The 21,614-nt window shown below is 41.3% G+C and overlaps 1 protein-coding gene across 1 annotated transcript; it reads right to left on the reverse strand.

Annotated features, from left to right (window-relative positions):
- Positions 1-225: 225 nt before the first annotated feature.
- Positions 226-7,431, reverse strand: LOC135482413 (inactive carboxypeptidase-like protein X2). The gene is made up of 8 exons (XM_064762384.1): positions 7,149-7,431; positions 5,579-5,617; positions 4,627-4,835; positions 3,691-3,855; positions 2,320-2,467; positions 2,026-2,049; positions 1,614-1,643; positions 226-1,225 (listed from the first exon to the last, which is right to left on the reverse strand). The coding sequence occupies exons 1-8, from the start codon at positions 7,204-7,206 to the stop codon at positions 1,041-1,043; spliced, it is 858 nt and encodes a 285-aa protein (XP_064618454.1). The 5' UTR covers positions 7,207-7,431; the 3' UTR covers positions 226-1,040.
- Positions 7,432-21,614: the final 14,183 nt, after the last annotated feature.

Raw genomic sequence — 21,614 nt, forward strand, 5'->3', positions numbered from 1 at the left:
AAAAGTGCTATCATATGACTCTGTGATATCAGTCTCCGTATAGACAGCAGTTAGACATGTGTGATGTGTTAGTCTTTTTGTGACCCCCAGTGTTGCCATCATGTTGGGATGCCTGCTCTGATATTCCAGTTTTGCCTGATGGAATCAATGCAAACTGACTTATCAGATACAATGTGTGTATTCAATTTATAACATCAAACTGAATAAGCCACTTGATGACTTCCACTTTTGCATTATAACCAGTTTATTCCCAATTTATTTTATAGTACATTGTTCAATAATGTCAGTATTTTGAAAGAAACAATGTTCGCTTATATTGATACTGGTATATCAACAAATTTGCCATGGCTATTTGAAAGCTACATCTGAGAAAACCTACAAGGGCATTGTCCCAACTTGGTATCAGACCGTATAGTGACAGGTCTGGGTGTTGTCCCAACTTGGTGTCAGAAGGTATAGTGACAGGTCTGGGTGTCGTCCAACTTGGTGTCAGAAGGTATAGTGACAGGTCTGGGTGTTGTCCCAACTTGGTGTCAGAAGGTATAGTGACAGGTTTGGGTGTTGTACCAACTTGGTGTCAGAAGGTATAGTGACAGGTTTAGGAGTTGTTCGGACATTTCTTCAGAGCGACTTTGCAGCTTAGTGTCAGAAGGTGTAGTGACAGGTCTGGGAGTTGTTTGGACATCTCTTCAGAGCGACTTTGCAGCTTGGTGTCAGAAGGTGTAATGACAGAACTGGGAGTTGTTGGGACATTTCTTCAGGGAGACTTTGCAGCTTGGTGTCAGAAGGTGTAATGACAGAACTGGGAGTTGTTGGGACATTTCTTCAGGGAGACTTTGCAGCTTGGTGTCAGAAGGTGTAGTGACAGATCTGGGACTTGTTCGGACATTTCTTCAGAGAGACTTTCCAGTTGGTGTCAGAAGGTGTAATGGCAGGTCTGGGAGTGGTACAGAGAGAGTTTGCAACTTGGTGCCAGGAGGTATAGTGACAGATCTGGGAATGGTACAGAGATTTCTTCAGAGATACTTTGCAGCTTGGTGTCAGAAGGTATAGTGGCAGGTCTGGGAGTTGTACAGACATTTCTTCAAGGTGTCATCCCAGCGTAGGAATGCAGGGCAAGGTCTCCGGTACATGTAGCTGTTTGCGCATGTCACATATTCCTGGCAGTCAGAGCAGGCCTGGTAGTAACCATTAGCTTTTCCCCAGCAGAAATTGACACAGCCATCTGTGGAAGGAGGTAGTGATTCTTTGATATACTGACTTGGTCTTGAGCTTCTAAATGGTGAATCTCTGCAGCATAGGTGTTAATAAGCTTCTGAGATCACTTAATTATGAAACGTGGAAACAGGAACAAACGTATTGTAGCTAGGTGGTATCCACCCCAGTGCGACAGGAACGTGGAAACAGGGACAAACGTATTGTAGCTAGGTGGTATCCACCCCAGTGCGACAGGAACGTGGAAACAGGGACAAACGTATTGTAGCTGGGTGGTATCCACCCCAGTGCGACAGGAATTTTTCGAGAAATTTAATTAAAATTGAAAAACTGAGGATAAACCCCCATACAAACAAAGAAACAAGCAAACTGAAAAACACAAAGTAAAAAAGACTCACTTTTAAGAACGATCTTCTTTCTCTTGCTTTCTGGAATATAAAGCATTTGCTTGTGTACAGGAGGCGACCAAAAGTCGGTGGATTACCGGGCACCCTGATTTCCTTCACCCATTAAACTGACCGCCATTTTGAAGGAGAAAAATTCTTAGGTACCAATTCGACATTAAACGTCAATGAAACAGACATTAAGTGAGTTTAGTTTCCGGATTTAAAAAAAAATCAAGAAAAGAACACACTTTTGTTTTAAAATTCCTAGTTTTGTGTTTTCAGTGCCAAACTTTCCATGTAAGAAGGCGTACAGCTCCTACTCCTATAGAATTAATGACTTAACTAATTGGACCCCATGTGCAATAGATTTTTTTTTACATGCATGCACCCAACACAATATTATCAGAAGCATTATGACACCTACCTGCAGCCAGTGCCAACAATTCTCCTAAGAGCATACAAGAGAAGAAAAAATAAATTAAAAAATTCGCCTGTCCAAATAAGGTAGTCATTCACGAAACTAAATCGTCATGCGCTGTGAGATGTAAAAATTCGCAACCCCTTTATTTGGGTTTGCTTTTTGTGACTTTTTTCCTGATTATTTAGATTAAGATTATTTAAAGTTTATGATTAATTTTAATTTTGTAAATAAATGCCAACGACAACGGTAGATGGTGATGTTAAAGGGGTCATTTATGTTTGTGTTGACGCCACTCACGTGTTGCCATAGCGCAGCCAATCACATCGAACCGTAAGGATATATGGTTGAGCCAAGTCTGCGGGTTGATGCGGAGAAACCTGGCGATGACAGGGCACTGGAACATATGCACCACTGGGCTGTCCTGATCAACATTACCCTGAAAGTACTGAGAAACCAACAAAAACGCCAATAAAAGACGACCAGCGCTACGTAGGAAACATTGGAAACAATGGCCAAAGCTGTATTGAAAACGCTACAAAATGGTGATACACAGTGGTCAAGGCTGTACTGAAAACGCTTCAAATCGGTATTACGCAATGGCCTAGGATGTGTTGAAAACGCTTCAAAACGGTAATACTCAATGACCGAGGGTGTGTTGAAAACGCTGCAAAACGGTGATACACAATGGCCGAGGCTGTGCTGAAAACGCTACAAATGGGTAATACACAATGGTCAAGGCTGTTTTGAAAACGCTACAAATGGGTAATACACAATGCTCAAGGCTGTTTTGAAAACGCTACAAATCTGTAATAAGCAATGGTCAAGGCTATGTTGAAAACGCTACAAAACGGTGATTCACAATGGTAGAGACTGTGCTGAAAACGTTACAAATTGGTAATACACTATGGTCAAGGCTGTATTGAAAACGCTACAAATCGGTAATAAACAATGGTCAAGGCTGTGTTTAAAACGCTGCAAAACGGTGATACACAATGGTCAAGGCTGTATTGAAAACGCTTCAAATCGGTATTACACAATGGCCGAGGATGTATTTAAAACGTTGCAAAACGGATACATAATGGTCAAGACTGTACTGAAAACGCTACAAAACGGTAATACACAATCGTCGAGGCTGTATTTAAAACGCTGCAAAACGGTGAAACACAATGGTCAAGGCTGTGTTGAAAACGCTGCAAAACTGTGAAACACAATGGCCAAGGCTGTATTGAAAATGCTGGAAAACGCTTATAAACCCCGAAAAACATGCACTGATAAACGAGCGACAGCAATATATCAGTATTGAAAATGTTCGGAAAGGCTCAGGCTGAAATTAAATACTGATAAAAATAGAAAATACTTTAAGAAGAATTATTTGAAAATGTTGAGAAACAAAAAAAAAGAAGATTATTGCAAAGAACAGAAAGCGATGATGTACAAAGACCAGTTTTGATGAGTTTGCAATTGATACCACAAAGCATGATCAACAGAAAAAAAATTTCTTATGAATAATGAGAAAAACTAACTGACTGCGCTAAATGATGGTGACCAACGTGAAACAGTGATAAACAGGTAATAAAACAGAGGTAAAACGCGCAACAAAGAACGAAAGGTGTGGAGAAACATGTTTTTTTCCCCACTAGTTCAGCTGTTTTTGTTATAGCTACTCACCACGTCTGTGTTCGCGTTGTCCTGTATGGTCTTCCAGCGCTTGCCGTCCAGGCTGTAAAGCACCTTGAAATGGGTCACCCTCTGGTAGCAGCACCCGTCCCCCGGATACACATTCCGGCCCTTGATGACCACCCCCCGGACAACACTGACTGTCCGGAACTCGACCTGCCGGAAAAGACATAGACCAGGGACGAATAATAAGCATACAATGGCGTCGGTTGGTTTACATTTATTCATTTAAGAAATTTGCCTTTAAGACAATTTGGACAGAAAGTAAACATAATACGGTAATTAAATTACGGTGTTAACATCTTCAATCAGTCGATAGGTTAATTTCGTTAATTTTTTTTTATATAAATCACCTTCCGCTGCAGCTCCAATGTGCTCCATTTTGTTCGATTTACATATACAGTAAGCTGTATGATCAAATTAGACTGTGCGAGGTTTCCTGATTTGCAAGTAAGACTGAATTTCCACTTTTGTGACGTCGGTAAGGTTATGGTTGGAAAGAATCGCACTGGCTGGAGCAAACCGCCGCCCTTTGTTAGATACCTCACAAATCTCCCGACTTAAAGCCACGCGCGGCCACACTGGCCAAGGGCATGACATTGGCAACTAGACAAACAGAGATTATGTCGGACGGTATGAAGTTTTCTGATTTAAATGTTGATTATGTTGGACGGTATGAAGTTTCCTGATTTAAATGTAAGATTATGTTGGACGGTATGAAGTTTCCTGATTTAAATGTAAGATTATGTTGGACGGTATGAAGTTTCCTGATTTAAATGTAAGATTATGTTGGACGGTATGAAGTTCCCCGATTTAAATGTAAGATTACGTTGGACGGTAAGAGGTTTGTTATGACAGCAAAAGGTTTGTTGATTTAAATTAAATTGAACGGTATGAGGTGCATATTGAACGGTATAAGGTGCATACCTGGATGAACTGGTAGATGTCCTCGTACTGAGCGGACCACGCCCCCCTTTGGTACACACCGGTGTTGTCAATGTGGGCGGTGGCATTCAGACGAGCCCTCTCTGGACCGTAGTTGTCGCTGGGACGAGTGCTGTGTCTGGTGGATGAGGCGGTAAGGGCCACATCACTTACCCCCTGCTCCCCTGTCACCAAGTACTGGCTACAAATGTCTGTCGGTGAGAGAGGGGAGTCGAGCTAAAGTCAGCGAGAGGGAGAGTTGGGCTAAATTCAGTGACTGAGAGATTCGGGCTAAAGTCAATGAGAGACTTGTCGAGCTAAAGTCAGCGAAAGAGGGTTTTCGGGCTGAAGTCAGTGAGAGAGGGCAATCGGGCCAGACTCTATGAGAGGATTAAAGTCAGTGAGAGAGGAGAGTTAGGCGAAAGCCAGTAAGAGAGGAGAGTCAGGCTGGGGTCAGTGAGAGAGTCGAGATAAAGTCAGTGAGGGAGAAGAGCCACGCTGAAGTCTACGAGAGAGGAGAGTGAGACTGAAGTCAGTGAGAGAGAGTCAGACTTAAGTCAGTTAGAGAGGAGAGTCAGACTAAAATCAGCGAGAGAGGAAAGCTAGTCTGGGGTGAACATATACAGTTGTGTCTGTGCCGAAAATCGGATTCGGCCACTGGAGTTCTCTTCTCGAAAACCCCAAAACATGAAAAGGCGAATTACCCTATATTTCGTGGAAATATAAAGTCGAAAATGAGAAAACTCCAGTGGCAGCATCTGGCTTCCGTAGATTACCGATCACTGTCAAAACACACAGAAGACATTTACCATGAAATGTTCACAGACATGTTGTCAGGGTCGGGTATATGCTCACAGAATCTCTCAGCTTGGTACAGGAATAGTTTATTAGACTTTTCTTTTGAATACATTCTACGTTTATACAATTTGAAATGAAGCAAACAGTACCAGCTTACCTTTGGCCGATTGGAAGAAAGCAGAGCACATCCAGGTACCTACAACGAAACAATGGTGTGAATAAAATTAAAGATCCATTTTAGAATCCTGTAAATGAGTTAAAAGGATAGAGGAAAAGGAATGAGTGCATACATGTACTGACGTCCTGCTTAACAATTTCCCTGTCATATGACTACGAAGGAGTCCTTAGTACACTAAAAGGAACTGTAAAACGATAAGTATGGTTTTGAGGGTAATGAAGGCCGATTTTTTAAAAAAGTAATAGCCACATATAGTATATGCGATTCTGTCTGTATCCAACACACATTCAAGCACGTCAGTCACTGTCAGAGAAAGCCGCATGGACCAAGTACTCATTGTGGAAAAGAATCAAATACCATGTCGAGGCAAAAAATGGGACATTTATAACTGATATTGTAAATACACACGCACAAAACACGCATATTGGAAAATTTCAGTGTTCTACTCATAGATGTACTTAACGAGTGATAAATGGTGAAGATATCTTTTATGATATCGTATTCATGTTCGCATGCTCTCAGAACATCACTATAAACTCGTGCGCAGCTTGAAGCCAAAGCTACCGATAAATGGTGTAGGACCCACAATGGTGTTTTCCCTCGCAGCCTGGAACAAAACCCTATCTCAGGCCGACAGGGCGCGCTTGTGTTCAGCTTGGAACCAGAACTCACGGGCAGATACACGATCAGGCTCCACAATGGTGTCAGCTTGGAACCAGAACTCATGGATAGATACATGATGAAGGCTCCACAATGGTGTCAGCTTGGAACCAGAACCCATGGACAGATACACGATGATGGTTCCACAGTGGTGTTTCCCTTCTTCCAGACCGACAGGGTGCGTTTGCGTCCAGGTTTGAACCAGAACTAATGGACAGACGCATGATGAAGGCTCTCAAACCGATAGGGCGTGCTTGCGTTCAGCTTGGAACCAAATCCCCCCCCCCCCCCCCCCCCGACAGACGCGGCTCCACAATGGTGTTTTCCTTCTTCTAGACCGACAGGGTGCGATTGCGTCCTGCTTAGAGCCAGAACTCATGGACAGATGCGTAATGAAAGCTCCGCGATGGTGTTTTCCTTCTCTCAGATCGATAGGGCGTGCTTGCGTTCAGCTTGGAACCAAACCTCCGGACAGACGCATGATGAGCGCTCGACAATGGTGTTTTTCTTCTCCCTCAGTTACATCAGTACCCATTTGACCTCTGCTTTATTAAGCTTTCAACTTTGGATAAACAAGGAAATGATCATTCTAACATCTGAAGTTATATCTGTAATAATCTTTCATAAAAAAGTTAATGCACGGAAGGGAAAAATCTTGAGTATCGACAACCAGATGAATTCATTGCTGAGAAAACAATGGTAATGTATTTAAAATTGAGTCACACATTTACCAGATGCTATGTAATACAACAGTACGCAATGTATATGCTGAGCGTATCGACACCAGTGACAGTTTTAAACAACTCACGCTCTCGTGATATAAATGATGCAGATTATTTATCAGGAAGTCTACGGCTCTTCTATTATTGGAATTTTAAATGACACTTACCAGAGTAAAATCCCAGAATAATGAGCGAAATAAATGGGAGTTTACGGTTCCGCTTCATGTGTCGTCCTTCCTAACTTGTCAACAAAATATGATGTTTTATAAATTCTGGTTTTATGTCATGAAAATATCAGAGCTATCTCTGTAAGAGGCCCATGAGTCGTATCTAAGAGAGCGTCCCCGACAGAATACCGGTACCATACCATCTATATAGGCTTGAATGAGTGCTAAATGACTGTGAGCAGTAAAACATTACAGATACACCTAACTTTGTAGACAGGTAACACGCAGCATATGACACAAACGCGAGAGAAGAATAGCTCAGACAACGGCTCACTGTACACACCTATTATAGACGTTTACCGGAGCAGATTTCAAAGAGTCTCGGGCGTGATTTTTCCTCAAATCTTACGATTAGTTCAATTTCTGAAGAGATACCAGGGCAGGTAGGTACTGTCTGGCCTCTGCCTTGGTCCGACAGGTGTGGGAAAGCAGTTTCATGGCCCACAAAGCTTTATCTGTCTGGGAGAGAAAAGAAACAAACGATGACTTGAAAGGAGGTCGTATTGTCCTGAGAGCCACGCCCATGGAGGGGTGGGTACGTCTCAGACGCACACGTGCCCTCACAATGTTGTCCCACTTCTACATCATTCTACACCCACATGTAGGCCTACCTGCTTCTTTCTAACACCCAAGGGTGAAATTCTAATGATTACCTTTTATTGTACAATACAAACGTTTATTTACACGAGATTGTTATGTTAATGATCCCAAACACCAAGTTTGACGGGTAGATAAAGTCAGCTAGGTGCAGTAACGGCACAACGGCTGTAAAGTTAATATAAGAATGTACAGTGCACATGAAGAAGCATTCATTCATTACACGTGTATAATAGTTGGTTCTAACAGACAAATGACCACAGACTGTACAATCAGTCTACTTATTACACATCTCCTGCCAGGCCACAGAAAATGAACAAGCATTCACTCATTACACATCTAAGGAGAACCTCTACAGTAGCAGGCACAGGGAGATTGCGCGTGCGACGTGAACAGGGGTGGACAGAAGGTGTGTGCTGTGTGGAAAGGTGTAGGCAGAATCTGTGCGGCGTGGGCAGAAAGTGCTTGCGGTGTGGACAGGCGTGGGCAGATTGTGCGTACTGTGTGGGAAGGCGTGGGCAGATTGTGCGTGAGGTGTGCACAGACTTGGGCACATATTTTCGTGTGGATGGACAGGCGTGGGCAGAATGTGCGTGCGTTGTGGACAGGCGTGGGCAGAATGTGCGTGCGTTGTGGACAGGCGTGGGCAGAATGTGCGTGCGGTGTGGACAGGCGTGGGCAGATTGTGCGTGAGGTGTAGACAAGCTTTTGCAGAATTTGCGTGTGGATGGTCAGGCGTGGGCAGAATGTACGTGCGGTGTGGATAGGCGTGGGCAGAATGTGCGTGCTGTGTTGCGTGTGGCACCGACATGTGCGGGGAGAATATATCTGTAACTCATTATCCAGCTTGTATCCACTGACCGTTTGTCTCTAAGCCCCTATCCATCTTGTATCCCCTGACCGTTTGTCTCTAAGCCCCTATCCATCTTGTATCCACTGACCGTTTGTCTCTAAGCCCCTATCCAGCTTGTATCCACTGACCGTTTGTCTTCAAGCTCCTTTCCAGCTTGTATCCACTGATCGTCTGTCTCTAAGCCCCTATCCAGCTTGTATCCACTGACCGTTTGTCTCTAAGCCCCTATCCAGTTTGTATCCACTGACCGTTTGTCTCTAAGCCCCTATCCAGCTTGTATCCACTGACCGGTTGTCTCTAATCCCCTATCCAGCTTGTATCCACTGACCATTTGTCTCTAATCCCCTATCCAGCATGTATCCACTGACCGTTTGTCTCTAAGCCCCTATCCAGCTTGTATCCACTGACCGTTTGTTTCTAAGCCCCTATCCAGCTTGTATCTACTGACAATTCGTCTCCTGGACTATACATCCAGTTTGAATCCTCTGAGCATTTGTCTCTCGGTCATATATACAACTAGCAAATATCCAGCCAGGAGCATCTTTCAGCCATGTCTGGGGCATCCGTGGCCTAGTGGTTAGCTTGCACCACAATGTACAATGCAGAAGCATTTCACCACTGCCGTCGCCGTGAGTCAAAGTCCAGCTCAGGCTGGCTTCCTCTCCAGTCTGCAGTCGGAAGGTCTGTCAATAACCGGCGGGTGCTAGAGGTTTCCTCTAGTCGCTACATGTATATGTGAGAATTTTATCTTTTGATTATTTTTTGGATAATTAGATGTTTTTTCTCTCAGTTTGTACCAATATAGATATATTTAAGTTACTGCTGAACTTCACAATTGACGGAGTCATCTGCCACTTAACGGAGAACCGTAGCACCTACCCACCCCTCCCCCTCCATACATCTGATATAGGTGGACGAAACCGGACAAAACCGCCTGAATCTTCTGACAACTTTTCCAAGTAAATGAAAAACTGTTCCTTGCAATATGAAACGAAAATGGATGCATGTTTACAGGCACAGCGCTGTGTATCCATCCTTCGGCCTCTCGCTGCATGGGTGCATGTGCGGCGCTTTGCATGCAGATGGGTAACCACTGTTTGCAGGTGTTATATGCAGGCCTAGAATTTGTCTCAGTAAGACATTCAATGTTCTGTGCCATGAAAATGCACTTATACCATGACCCGAAATTTGAGTTTTAAATGGGCCTTTAACCTGCAAAAATGTTGGATGGACTTTTTAAACTTGAAGAGGCGACCTGAGGTGGGTGGGTGGATCTTTTTAGATTTATTTGATTTGATTGGAGTTTTACGCCGTAGTCATGAATATTTCACGGCCGCCAGCATTATAGTGGGGGGAAACTTTGCAGAATCCAAGAAAACCTGCTATTAAAACAATTTACATATACAATCACGAGTTGATCGTCCCAGTATGGTGATAGTTTCACTCCCCGCTGTCTTCCTCTCCAGTCCATCCTTTCCCGGTACAGTCATCAGTTTAACACATCGCCGGCTAATCAAGTGGCAGTATAACGGAAGTGTATTAATATAGACTTACACAATGTATAACATTCACATGACTGAAAGTATTGCCCTACCGGCAATATATGGGGCTCTCGCTGGCTCTAGTGGTTAAAGCGGTAGCTCATTGTGACTAGCGAGTCTTGAAGAACAATGACAACGCCAGCTCGAGTCTAGCGCTCGATGCTGCGGCTTTAAGTCAGAGCGTTTGTCAACAAACTGGCGACGGGCGTTAGTTTACCCCGGGCACCCCTGTTTTCTCCGCCCATAAACCTAACCTCATCCAACGTATGAGTAACACATTATCCATTGCGGCGTTAAACACAGGTGTAACAAATAAACATTCGTGATAAAGCAAGTAATGAGGTTCAGGATGAATGACGTTCATAAAAACCATGATTCATAATAGAGGCTGGGGCTCCGATGGCTCGTCCGAGTAATACATTTCTGTCTGCGCGGATGATCGTTCCATAACTCAGTAATTCTCGTCAGCTCCAGCTTGTAGTTCATTCTCGTGCTCTATCCTGTACACAGTTAACAGTGATTATACATGTAGACAGCCATATGGGAGCGTATTATAGCAATAACAATTATATCACCCATATGTGATGAGAAACAAATGCCTTCAGTATGTAAATGAACACAAATAACCGGGAATACATATGATACTAACAAAACAAATAATATAGATGATACTGACGACACAAATAATGCACATGATACTAACGACACAAATAATACAAATAATACAGATGATACTAACGACACAAATAATACAGATGATACTAACGACACAAATAATACAGATGATACTAACAACACAAATAATGCACATGATACTAACGACACAAATAATACAGATGATACTAACAACACAAATAATGCACATGATACTAACGACACAAATAATACAGATGATACTAACGACACAAATAATGCACATGATACTAACGACACAAATAATACAGATGATACTAACAACACAAATAATACAGATGATACTAACGACACAAATAATGCACATGATACTAACGACACAAATAATACAGATGATACTAACAACACAAATAATGCACATGATACTAACGACACAAATAATACAGATGATACTAACAACACAAATAATGCACATGATACTAACGACACAAATAATGCACATGATACTAACGACACAAATAATGCACATGATACTAACAACACAAATAATGCACATGATACTAACGACACAAATAATGCACATGATACTAACGACACAAATAATGCACATGATACTAACGACACAAATAATACAGATGATACTAACAACACAAATAATGCACATGATACTAACGACACAAATAATACAGATGATACTAACGACACAAATAATACAGATGATACTAACAACACAAATAATGCACATGATACTAACGACACAAATAATACAGATGATACTAACGACACAAATAATACAGATCATACTAACAACACAAATAATACAGATGATACTAACAAACACAAATAATACAGATGATACAGATGATACTAACGACACAAATAATGCACATGATACAGATGATACTAACAACACATATAATATAGATGATACTAAAGACGCAAATAATACAGATGATACTAACGACACAAATAATACAGATGATACTAACAACACAAATAATACAGATGATACAGATGATACTAACGACACAAATAATACAGATGATACTAACAACACAAATAATACAGATGATACAGATAATACTAACAACACATATAATACAGATGATACTAAAGACGCAAATAATACAGATGATACTAACGACACAAATAATACAGATGATACTAACGACACAGATGATACAGATGATACTAACAACACAAATAATACAGATGATACTACGTGGCGCAACGGTTTTCTCTGTTATTATATGTGAAAAAAAACCCAACAAAAATAAATAAATAAATAAATAAATAAATATAGCTGTAAAAAAGAGCATTATGATAAAATAACTTATGCATGGAGGGTATTCATCTGAGATTTTATTCTTCCTTTGAGAATTTCTCGACACTTGCCGTTGCTTACATACATACCTAATTAACTATAAATAGGCATAGATACTGGATTTTCCGTTCAGGCTCATGAAGCAAGGTCAGATCGGCCTATATAGGCATACGATGATCTACGAGTCTGGTGTACTGTGGCGAGGTTACTTATCAAACAAATTCACTCTCGACAAACAATATGTATGCATGCTTATCGTGTTTAAATCTGTAATATGAGCACACATTTAGATCTGTAATATGAGCACTTCATATATATATATATATGATTGCTCTTCAGTACACACACACACACACACACACACAACACACACACAACACAACACACACACACACACAACACACACACACACACACAACACAACACACACACACACACACACACAACACAGACACAGACACACAGACACACACACACACAACACACACACAACACACACACAACACACACACACACAACACACACACAACACAACACACAAACACACACACACACACACACAACACACACACACACACACACACACACACACACACACACACACACACACATATATATATATATATATATGACTTTTTGAATTTATTTATTTATTTGATTGGTGCTTTACGCTGTACGCAAGAATATTTCACTTATACGACGGCGCCCAGCATTATGGTGGGAGGAGACCATCCGCGGGCTTTTGGAATTAAATTTAAAATTAACAGCGTGCAATGTTATAGCATTGTGTAGGAAATAGAAAATAAACTGCGATATCGTGAACGGTGTCCTCAGAAGCCGACTACGCCCAGTCTGAATGAGAAGGATTTCATATTCTCCAAATATACTATTCAGATTTGGTCTCGTGTGCCCATATAAATTTGATTCTTATAGAGACAAATTAGCACGATATAATTCAATAGTTGTGAAAATTTTAGCCACATTCTTCCTGCACCAGGTAAAGATCTTCAAACCGCATAACGATGCGCTTGGTCAGGTATAGGCCAAGACACATACAGTGAATGACGGGGACAAACAGATAAGCGTGAGCCAGGTGCTCTTAGGAGAAATCACTAGATACATGTACACAGTCTTTGCTTTTTGGTCAGAAATCCGAGCGGGATTTATGTTAAAGAATTTAGTTTGCTCTTCCAATTCAACTACTCCTAAACAGTCGTAGTTTGTACGATACATTTTTTTTCCAATTCTTAGCGGGGGAAGAGGGATATATTTTTGTACTATATATAGATAATTTCTAAAGAACTTAAAATTAGATCAAGTACACTTCTGGTACTCGCATATGAACACCAAGTTTGTGCAGTTATGAGTTATCTCCCTTCACTCTGATCCATCTTTAGTATACACTGTATACATCGGTCAGTATACCCACGTTGGCCTATAGGCCTACACGTCTTAAGTTAAGCATATTTATACAACATAAATGAGATGCAGTCTACATCCGGATCCAGAGCTTCATAAAATAAATTAATGAGCAAAACATCAACCACGCCTTCTCACTTTGTACATGTAATTCCATTTGAATAAACAAATATAATTTACACTGTTCCGATCAAACTATAGGCCTACCATCAGTTCCGGTCAAACTACCAAGCTCCGGTCGTTATGGTCAAATTACCATCAGTTTCTTTCAAACTACCATCAATAATTCCATTTAACAAACAAATATAAATTTGCACACTTCCAGTCTAGCTATACCATCAGTTCCTATCAAAGTATCACCAGTTCCGATCAAACTTACAAGGCAAATGTTAAATGTCAACATTTTTTGTACAACATGCTAAAGGCTGTAAAATATAAGTGCCGATATTTTAAAATGTTTCGTGGCCTCAAGATTGTTTGCAACATGTAATTAAATGACAATTTTTTGTAACATTAATAATGCCAAACACGCACCTAAAAAGGTGTTTCAGTTTCAACAGAGTAACATTAATACAGTTAATATTCTAATTCCCAAAACATCTTTGCCGAATCACGGTATAAGGGCAAGAAGAGAAGTATCGTTAGATACACTTTTGTTCGCTATAGGGGCCAACTCTTTGACCTCTGCACATTTTTTGGATGAATTTTAACTCACGGAGATTGTTTAATGTATATACTGACGGAGCAAAATATACTCAGTGACAACGAAAGTTTAGACGAGGAATGATCGAGCTCCTCGGTCACACAACCGAAATATAGTTTGCGATGGAAAAACTCTATTGTTACTATATATGAACCAAACCAATTTATATACGAATATATATTGATGTAAAAATGTAAACGTAATGATTATGGAAACTCTTGTAATGATTTGTACACCCGTGTGGGACATTTGTGTTGTCTTATTGTCTGTCTTATATAGATGTACAAAATACTGGTTCTTCAAGCTCATTATTCCTTGCCAGATGCCAGAATTAGTTACTTAGTACAACCGAGCAGAGCACAAAGTATCTCAGTTACGGATACTTTAAAGGCGTAGTTTGCGCCGTTTTCCATGCAGAGCTCACATGTATGTAATAAACCTATACCATGGGTATTAATAAGTATCAACCGTCTATCAACCACTGAACCAAACACAATACAAAATGATGGTTTGGGCGAACTCTTTAACAAGTAGTTTGTAACGCTCAGTTGGTATTTATATATGTGAATTAAAACGCTTACGTCCACTTTATCAGTGTGTAGACGGCAAATACAAATGTCGGCAATAACTATTAGTTAGAGTATTTAGTTCTATAACTATAACTACGCATTCAATCCAAAACCGTATCGGCTTGGTGAGGATTTTAGAGCCATACTCACGCAACTTAATATGCTGTATGAAGCTGGTGAATAGACGTGGGAGGGGAGATATTATAACGGATTTCCTTCTGCTGCATAGTATCCTATATGAGAAAGTGGGTTGTCTACCGTGACCTAATGATCTGGCTAGATAGGTCATCGCATGAGGATGTATTACTTTTTCATGGAAAACATTTAGGTATACGGATGTTTTATAAATCCTAAGGGTATGTCGATAAGTGTGACACCATTTGTATTTAATCGTTGTTGTGTATTCGACTGATCTGGGCCATAGTGTTCATACAACACGAGTGTTTCTTGTGTGCGTAAAAAACCGACGATTTTATACTAATAGCCAAAATTTCCGAATTCAAAATGTTCCAGATATCTGAATTAACTCAAATACTGCTCACAAAGCATCATGTGAATCTCGGCTCATACATCACATTCTTGTCCTCCACCCCTCCCACCGTTCCTTCTCCAACGCGCATATCATGATGTCTTTGTACCTTGTCCGTACATATTCCACACTCACTTCAGCTGCCTTAGCTAATTTACTTTAAGGACATACATAATCCTCCGTATGAGTTTCTGTTAATGGATAATCATAATAACTATACCATAAGCAACAAAATGAGAAAACGCAATCACATAAATTTCATCATGCAATTAGCAGTCAACTTGTTTATAGCAAACTATTTCTTGGTAAATGCAAGGTGTACTCGGGACGCATGGACGGAAGGGGTCATGTTAGGGTGATATGATGTTTTCCCACGTCATTCAGCTATATACACGGAGGAATAAATTGTCTTGATGGGGATACAAATTTCAGAAGTGCTCTAAATCAATTTATATATACTTGTACGTCAACTCTTAATGTTTGTATTCCTTTAACCTTAATACAATCTAATTATTTTTATATAACTCAAACGCAGACATTTTTACCTCTCAAGTGCACAAATGTCCACACAGTATTTAGCTTTGTAAGATACTTATTATGTACCGTTAACCCATTTTGTCCGTTGTGAACATAGATCTGTCTAGTCACATAGAACCGGTACTGAAATCTTGTGCAATGTTTCATTTTCGAGTTTTGTCAATTTTGTTAATTTGCTTTCATGTCTTAATTTAGCTATTTTTCTTTTTGTAGTTTCAGTTATTGTATTATATATATTATTGTATTATAAATAAGCCTAGTGTTTTCAGGTCTGTAGTTGGGCGAATGACTGTTTGGCGTGAATAAATCACACGCAAGTTAATAATATTGAATTTAATGAAAAGTAATTATACACCGAATTTAACAAAAAGTAACCATACATGATAAATAAAGATCCATGAAGTACTGTAGTGACTACCGGTAGATATCGACTTCCGAGTCATGATTTGCTGGTCCTGGTTTCATTCTGTATTCTTCCTTATTTCGCCTACATGCTATAACTTCTCCAGGGCGTTCAAACCGGTCGCCCCTGATCTCCTACAAAATAAAGCTGCATGGAAGCTGTGTATATGTACCGGTGTCGATATGTGTATAAAAGGTTGTCACACTGAACGAGAAGTTGTGCATTTCTGTAACTTCAAAGAGAAAACATGATAGAGTCATTTTTTATGTCACAGATGTAAATTTGTATATCGGTGATATGAGCTTGTGCTATCTTCGTTGTGGGTAAGTGGTATATATATACATACCGTACGTATATCTTGTAACTATAAACTTTGTGCATACCGGTAATTTTCTTTTTCCTGTTGTGTTTTGGTTTTTGTTTATTTTTAACCTAAAACAGCTTCCAAATTTCATTATCTTATAACCCTCAAAGCTGAAAAGTCCGTGCCGTTTTTTCTAGACTTCGATAATCCCTGTAGAGAAAGGGGCTTTCCGTGTGGTCCACCTCACGATCACGTGGTGTAGGCTTATTCAGTAGGAAGAGGCGTGTTCGAGGGCCTGTTCTGGTCAAATGTGCAGGGCTTTGGTGATAACCAGCTACAGTCAGGAAAGGAAAAGCCTGTAGATGAGCTGTGTGATAGCAGATATCATCACTTTTCACTTATATTACCTGTATCTTGCGAAAATGTGTCTCAAATTGTACAAGTTTGGGGAATCCCCGAAATATGCACGCTAGTATTTGTATCTGAAAATTGATTGGTTGTCGTCGTCACGTGATATCGGGGCTTTCCCTGTCGACGTCCTCGCTAGCCGGATGAAGTCGACGAAAACATACGCTTGAAAAATTGATGTTGTTAAACGAATGAAAGCGACAAAAACCTTTCTTTTCCAAAGGTTTCATCCGGAACAGCTATTGATTACGTAAAGTACTGGATTGTTAGTCACGCATGTAACGTTGTGAGCAGAAAGCCAGCCGCGGGGGAGTAAGGTTTTGAAGGTGATCTCAAGTGGCGGTAGGTAAAAGTGTGTCAGTCTTTACATGGCGACGAAACCAAAAGCATGTGTCGGACGAGTTGATGAGGAGGGTTCGGTGCCCCAGCGCGGGGCAACCCGGGGCAAGACTAAACACCGTGCTAAAGGGGAGAAAAAACGGGAGAAGAGAAAAGGTGAGATTGTACCCTACAGAGAATCTCAGAATGATAACATTGGCCATATTATAGAAGCGGACTTCCAGTTAAGTAATGTACAGAAGCTACAGCAGCAGTTAGCACATGGGGAGACGTCGGATATGGCACAGGTTGGAGCAACCTCAACAGCGCAACCACCCATGTTAGACCAGAATGAGGCAAATGCCCGGATTGTTGCTGCTGAAGCAATGTCCGTGCTGGCCTCTGGTTTAGGCTTGACACTTCCAGGAGCAGTGAGCAGACACAGAGAATTTAGCCCTGCGTCAGTGTCGAGCAGGAGTAGTTCTACTAGCGAGGAGGCTCTGGTGATTAGCTTGCCTGCCCCAGATAGTGACACACCCACCACAACAGGTAGAGACTTAGAACAGGGTGACTATGTCCAGGAGGACACAGTGTCATCCTCATCAACAGGTAAACATCAAATCAGAAGAAAGCAATCCCCAGTGATTTCCTCCATATTAGAGAATGGTAGATCAAACTACTGTGGTATAAACAGTCCACCTCCTGTGTTGCAAAGTGTTGTAAATCATGCTGAAAGTGCCACGCATCAGGGCAGAACCAGTCCCTGGGCAGCAGCAGCAGCCAGACCCACACCTGTCCAGGTGCAGCCTGTGCCTAACCCCATACAGCGTAAGAGTCAGGCAAAGGCCTGCAAACCATCTAAATCAGCTCAGTCAGAAAGTAGTGAAGTTCCCAGAGTGGTTAACCCAGGACCATGGAGCCAGGAACAAAAATTTGTGGTCAGTGTCAGTGAGGAATATTTCCCCCCTCAGAAGAGGAGTCGTACGATAGAGACACAGACAGGTGCTGAGGCCATGGACATTGAGAACTCCGAGATGATACCTGATCTACATAACCTGTCTCTGCGCCCGTCTAAGGCATCCACATGCCCAGTGAGACATGTAAGAGGAAGCCCTGCAAACCAGTCAGGAAGTGTACAGTCTCCATCATCAGCTGTGAGAGAGAACACTAGATTACCTGACAACACACATTGTCCTCAGCCACAGGTAGTTCCTGATAGAAGAATGTCAGACAAGCCTAATGGCTTAACACCATTCCCTGTGTACCCTCAAAAAGGTGAAGCTTTTCCAAGGATGTCAAGCAAACTGGGTACGCTCAAGCCAAGCACTGTGAAGGATGGCAGGTTGATTGTGACACCGGTAGGTGTCTCAGGAGCAGTGTCGCAGCTCCCTAGTGATGGACACAAGCCCCAACTGCCACTCTCCATTCTTGCTCTACCAAGAAAGCAGGCCCCTGTAGCCAACCAACGCCCTTTGGCTGCCCCATCCCCTACTCCTGCACCTATCCCAGTATCTTCCAGCGTTCCTAGAAAGAATGCCTCTGAGGACACAGACCACAACCTGCAGACTGCTCAGCAGCAAGCATTACAGAGACTGAGTGATAACCTGGCCCGGGCATCTCCCAAAGAGCGTGCCTTCATGCTGGGACAGATTCAGGCTATAGTAACACTGCAGAGGGCAAATCAGCTAGGGCAGAATGCACAAGGCTTGGTGCCGTCTCTGCCCATAACCCCTACCCCTCACATAACCTTATCACCAGGTGCATCTCTAAGGGCCATGGCTTCCACAGAACAGAACACTGTAGGCCATTCTCCAGCAAAAACTGGAGGTTTCTATTCCTTGTCACCTCAGGGGAGAGCATTAGAGTCTTCTACCCAGGTTGACAATAAAACACAGATGGACTTTACTCTGGTGTCTGTGCAGCATGGTCACAGCGTAGGCACAGTGGAGCACAAGGGGAGTAGCCAGTGCCCTGTGACTGAGGGCGTGTCACCACTCCCACAGACAGTACTGCAGCTAGATAACTCTGTAACACCAGTAACATCAACACACCATACAAACTCTAACATCAATCACCCGTCCAGTGCCTCTTACAGCCCAGCTGTGTCCCCGTCTCACCCACAAAGCACTGAAAACAGTACCAGAGGTCAGGTGGCCTTCACAGACAGCAGTTTGATACAGGTTAAGAAAAACAGCCAGTATGTTCAGCACGACACCAGCGGAAGTCACCTGCCATTCAAAAAACGGAGAATGGCAGAGTACCCATCAGAAGCAGGGAACTCGTCCCACAGTTTTGTGATTAGTCCTGTGTCCCTTGGCAGCTCAGAGACCTTGTCCCCTATTCCCGTGGTGACAGCTGTGTCCAGGGTGTCTACAGGTAAGCCATCAGCAGGCACAGGTACTCTACAGGCTACCTTGCATGCATTGAGCGCTGAATGTTGGAAATATAAGTAAACTTGCTTCAGGGTGTTTCTCAGAACTTAGTAGTTGGCTATTTGCAGGCTGCCAATGACATTATTTATAACTAACTATCTTTATATAAACCTAGGTATATCTGTCGTGAATTATATACCATGGCATATGATATTATCTCCTTTGAAACTATTTCTGTCTGTACATCACATGTGGAAAAAGTTTGTCAGCCATGGCGGTAGTGTGTCTTAGTTAAATGTAATAACATGTTAACATGTATATTTTTGCATTTTTAAGCACATCTACATGAACATGCAACATGTGAACCGTAACAGTACATCAGATATCTGTAGAGCGCTCAGTTTGAACATTTTTCTTCCTGACATACACGTAATAAAGAGCCTGCAGTCAGAAGTACACACCGAGTATTTGTAGTTGAACCATTTTTTCATATCATTTTTTAGTATCTTATCATAAGACCGTATCTTACCACAACTTACAAGTCAGAGATTTCTACATTGAACTTGTTAATGCACTTCCTCAGTGCTCATACGAACACACATATTCCAATTGCAGTTTTGAGCTTTCTGTATTCCTTGGAATACAACTATCTGGAAAATGAGAATTTTTTTTGCTTCTTTTTAACCATTTTTACCATTTTTTCTACATACATGTACTGCATAAGGCTGTGGCTAAAACACCTATCAAATAAATAATCAAATGCATAGAACTGTATTTCTTGTGCGCATAAATTTTGATAAAACTTCAGAAATGTGCTTTACTGTAATGAGCCAGCTTGGAATGTGCTACAGCTTGTTTATATATTTATGAATGTTATAAGGGTTTACTGCTGTTCCGATGGACGGGTAACTCTTCTGTGTCATGGTGGTCAGGTTTAATAATGGCTGGAAGAAATGAAAATGTTTGGAGAGTAGGAAGAGGAAGACCACCTGCTAATAAACCTATATGTTTTGTATTCATACATAATCAGATACTTCCTATTTGTGGGTGGGGCACCTGTTAGATGTAGAGTGCATTGGTACAAACTCATCATACAGAACTCCAGACCAAGTTTTGTTTCCTGGATAGAAAAACTGCTTTTTGTTTGATCAGTACCATGCTACAGTTTGTACTCAGGAAGTGTTATCTAAGTGGCACACTCCTTGCTCTATCATGGGTCTCTCAGGAACATATGTGTGATTCTCCAAAAGGGACTATTTTGAGGATTTAAAAAAATGTAAGCCTTTGTATGTATATGTACAGCTGCATTGCAAGATGTCAGGTTGATGATGCACAAAGATATGGAAGATGACTTGGTATTGCAGGATGTAAGGGTTATGGGGCCCAAGATGTGGACCAAGAACCTGAGACAGTTTGTCAGAAACTTGCTAAAGGTTTCCTGCTTTATTGGGGGTACTCAGATATTAGTGAAAAATTTTTCAGTATGGCATTAAACAGCAGTCAAGTAAATAAACAAATAAATTGTTAAGTCCTTAGTAATCACCACAGGACAGAAGGAAATGGAACTACTTTGTTTATTGACATTGTCTGGTATAAAAGAAGATCCTCTTTTCGGTCGCCATGGGTTATTGCTGATCATGAGTTATGGACATAGCCTAATTTTATGGGTTATTGCTGATCATGAGTTATGGACATAGCCTAATTTTATGGGTTAATGCTGATCCTAAAATTAGTGCCGATAATGGGTTATTTGTTAATCTTTTAATGATTTAGAATGTTAATTCTTTTCCGTAGTGTGTGAGATAATGTCAGTTGCAGGTAGTTGCTAGTCTAGTTGGTAGTATTGTAGTACAATACATGTAGGTATTAGGCTCTGATATGCCTGTAATGGGCTCA

Source organism: Liolophura sinensis, chromosome 1 (genome assembly GCF_032854445.1).
Source record: "Liolophura sinensis isolate JHLJ2023 chromosome 1, CUHK_Ljap_v2, whole genome shotgun sequence".
NCBI classification, from domain to species: domain Eukaryota; kingdom Metazoa; phylum Mollusca; class Polyplacophora; order Chitonida; family Chitonidae; genus Liolophura; species Liolophura sinensis.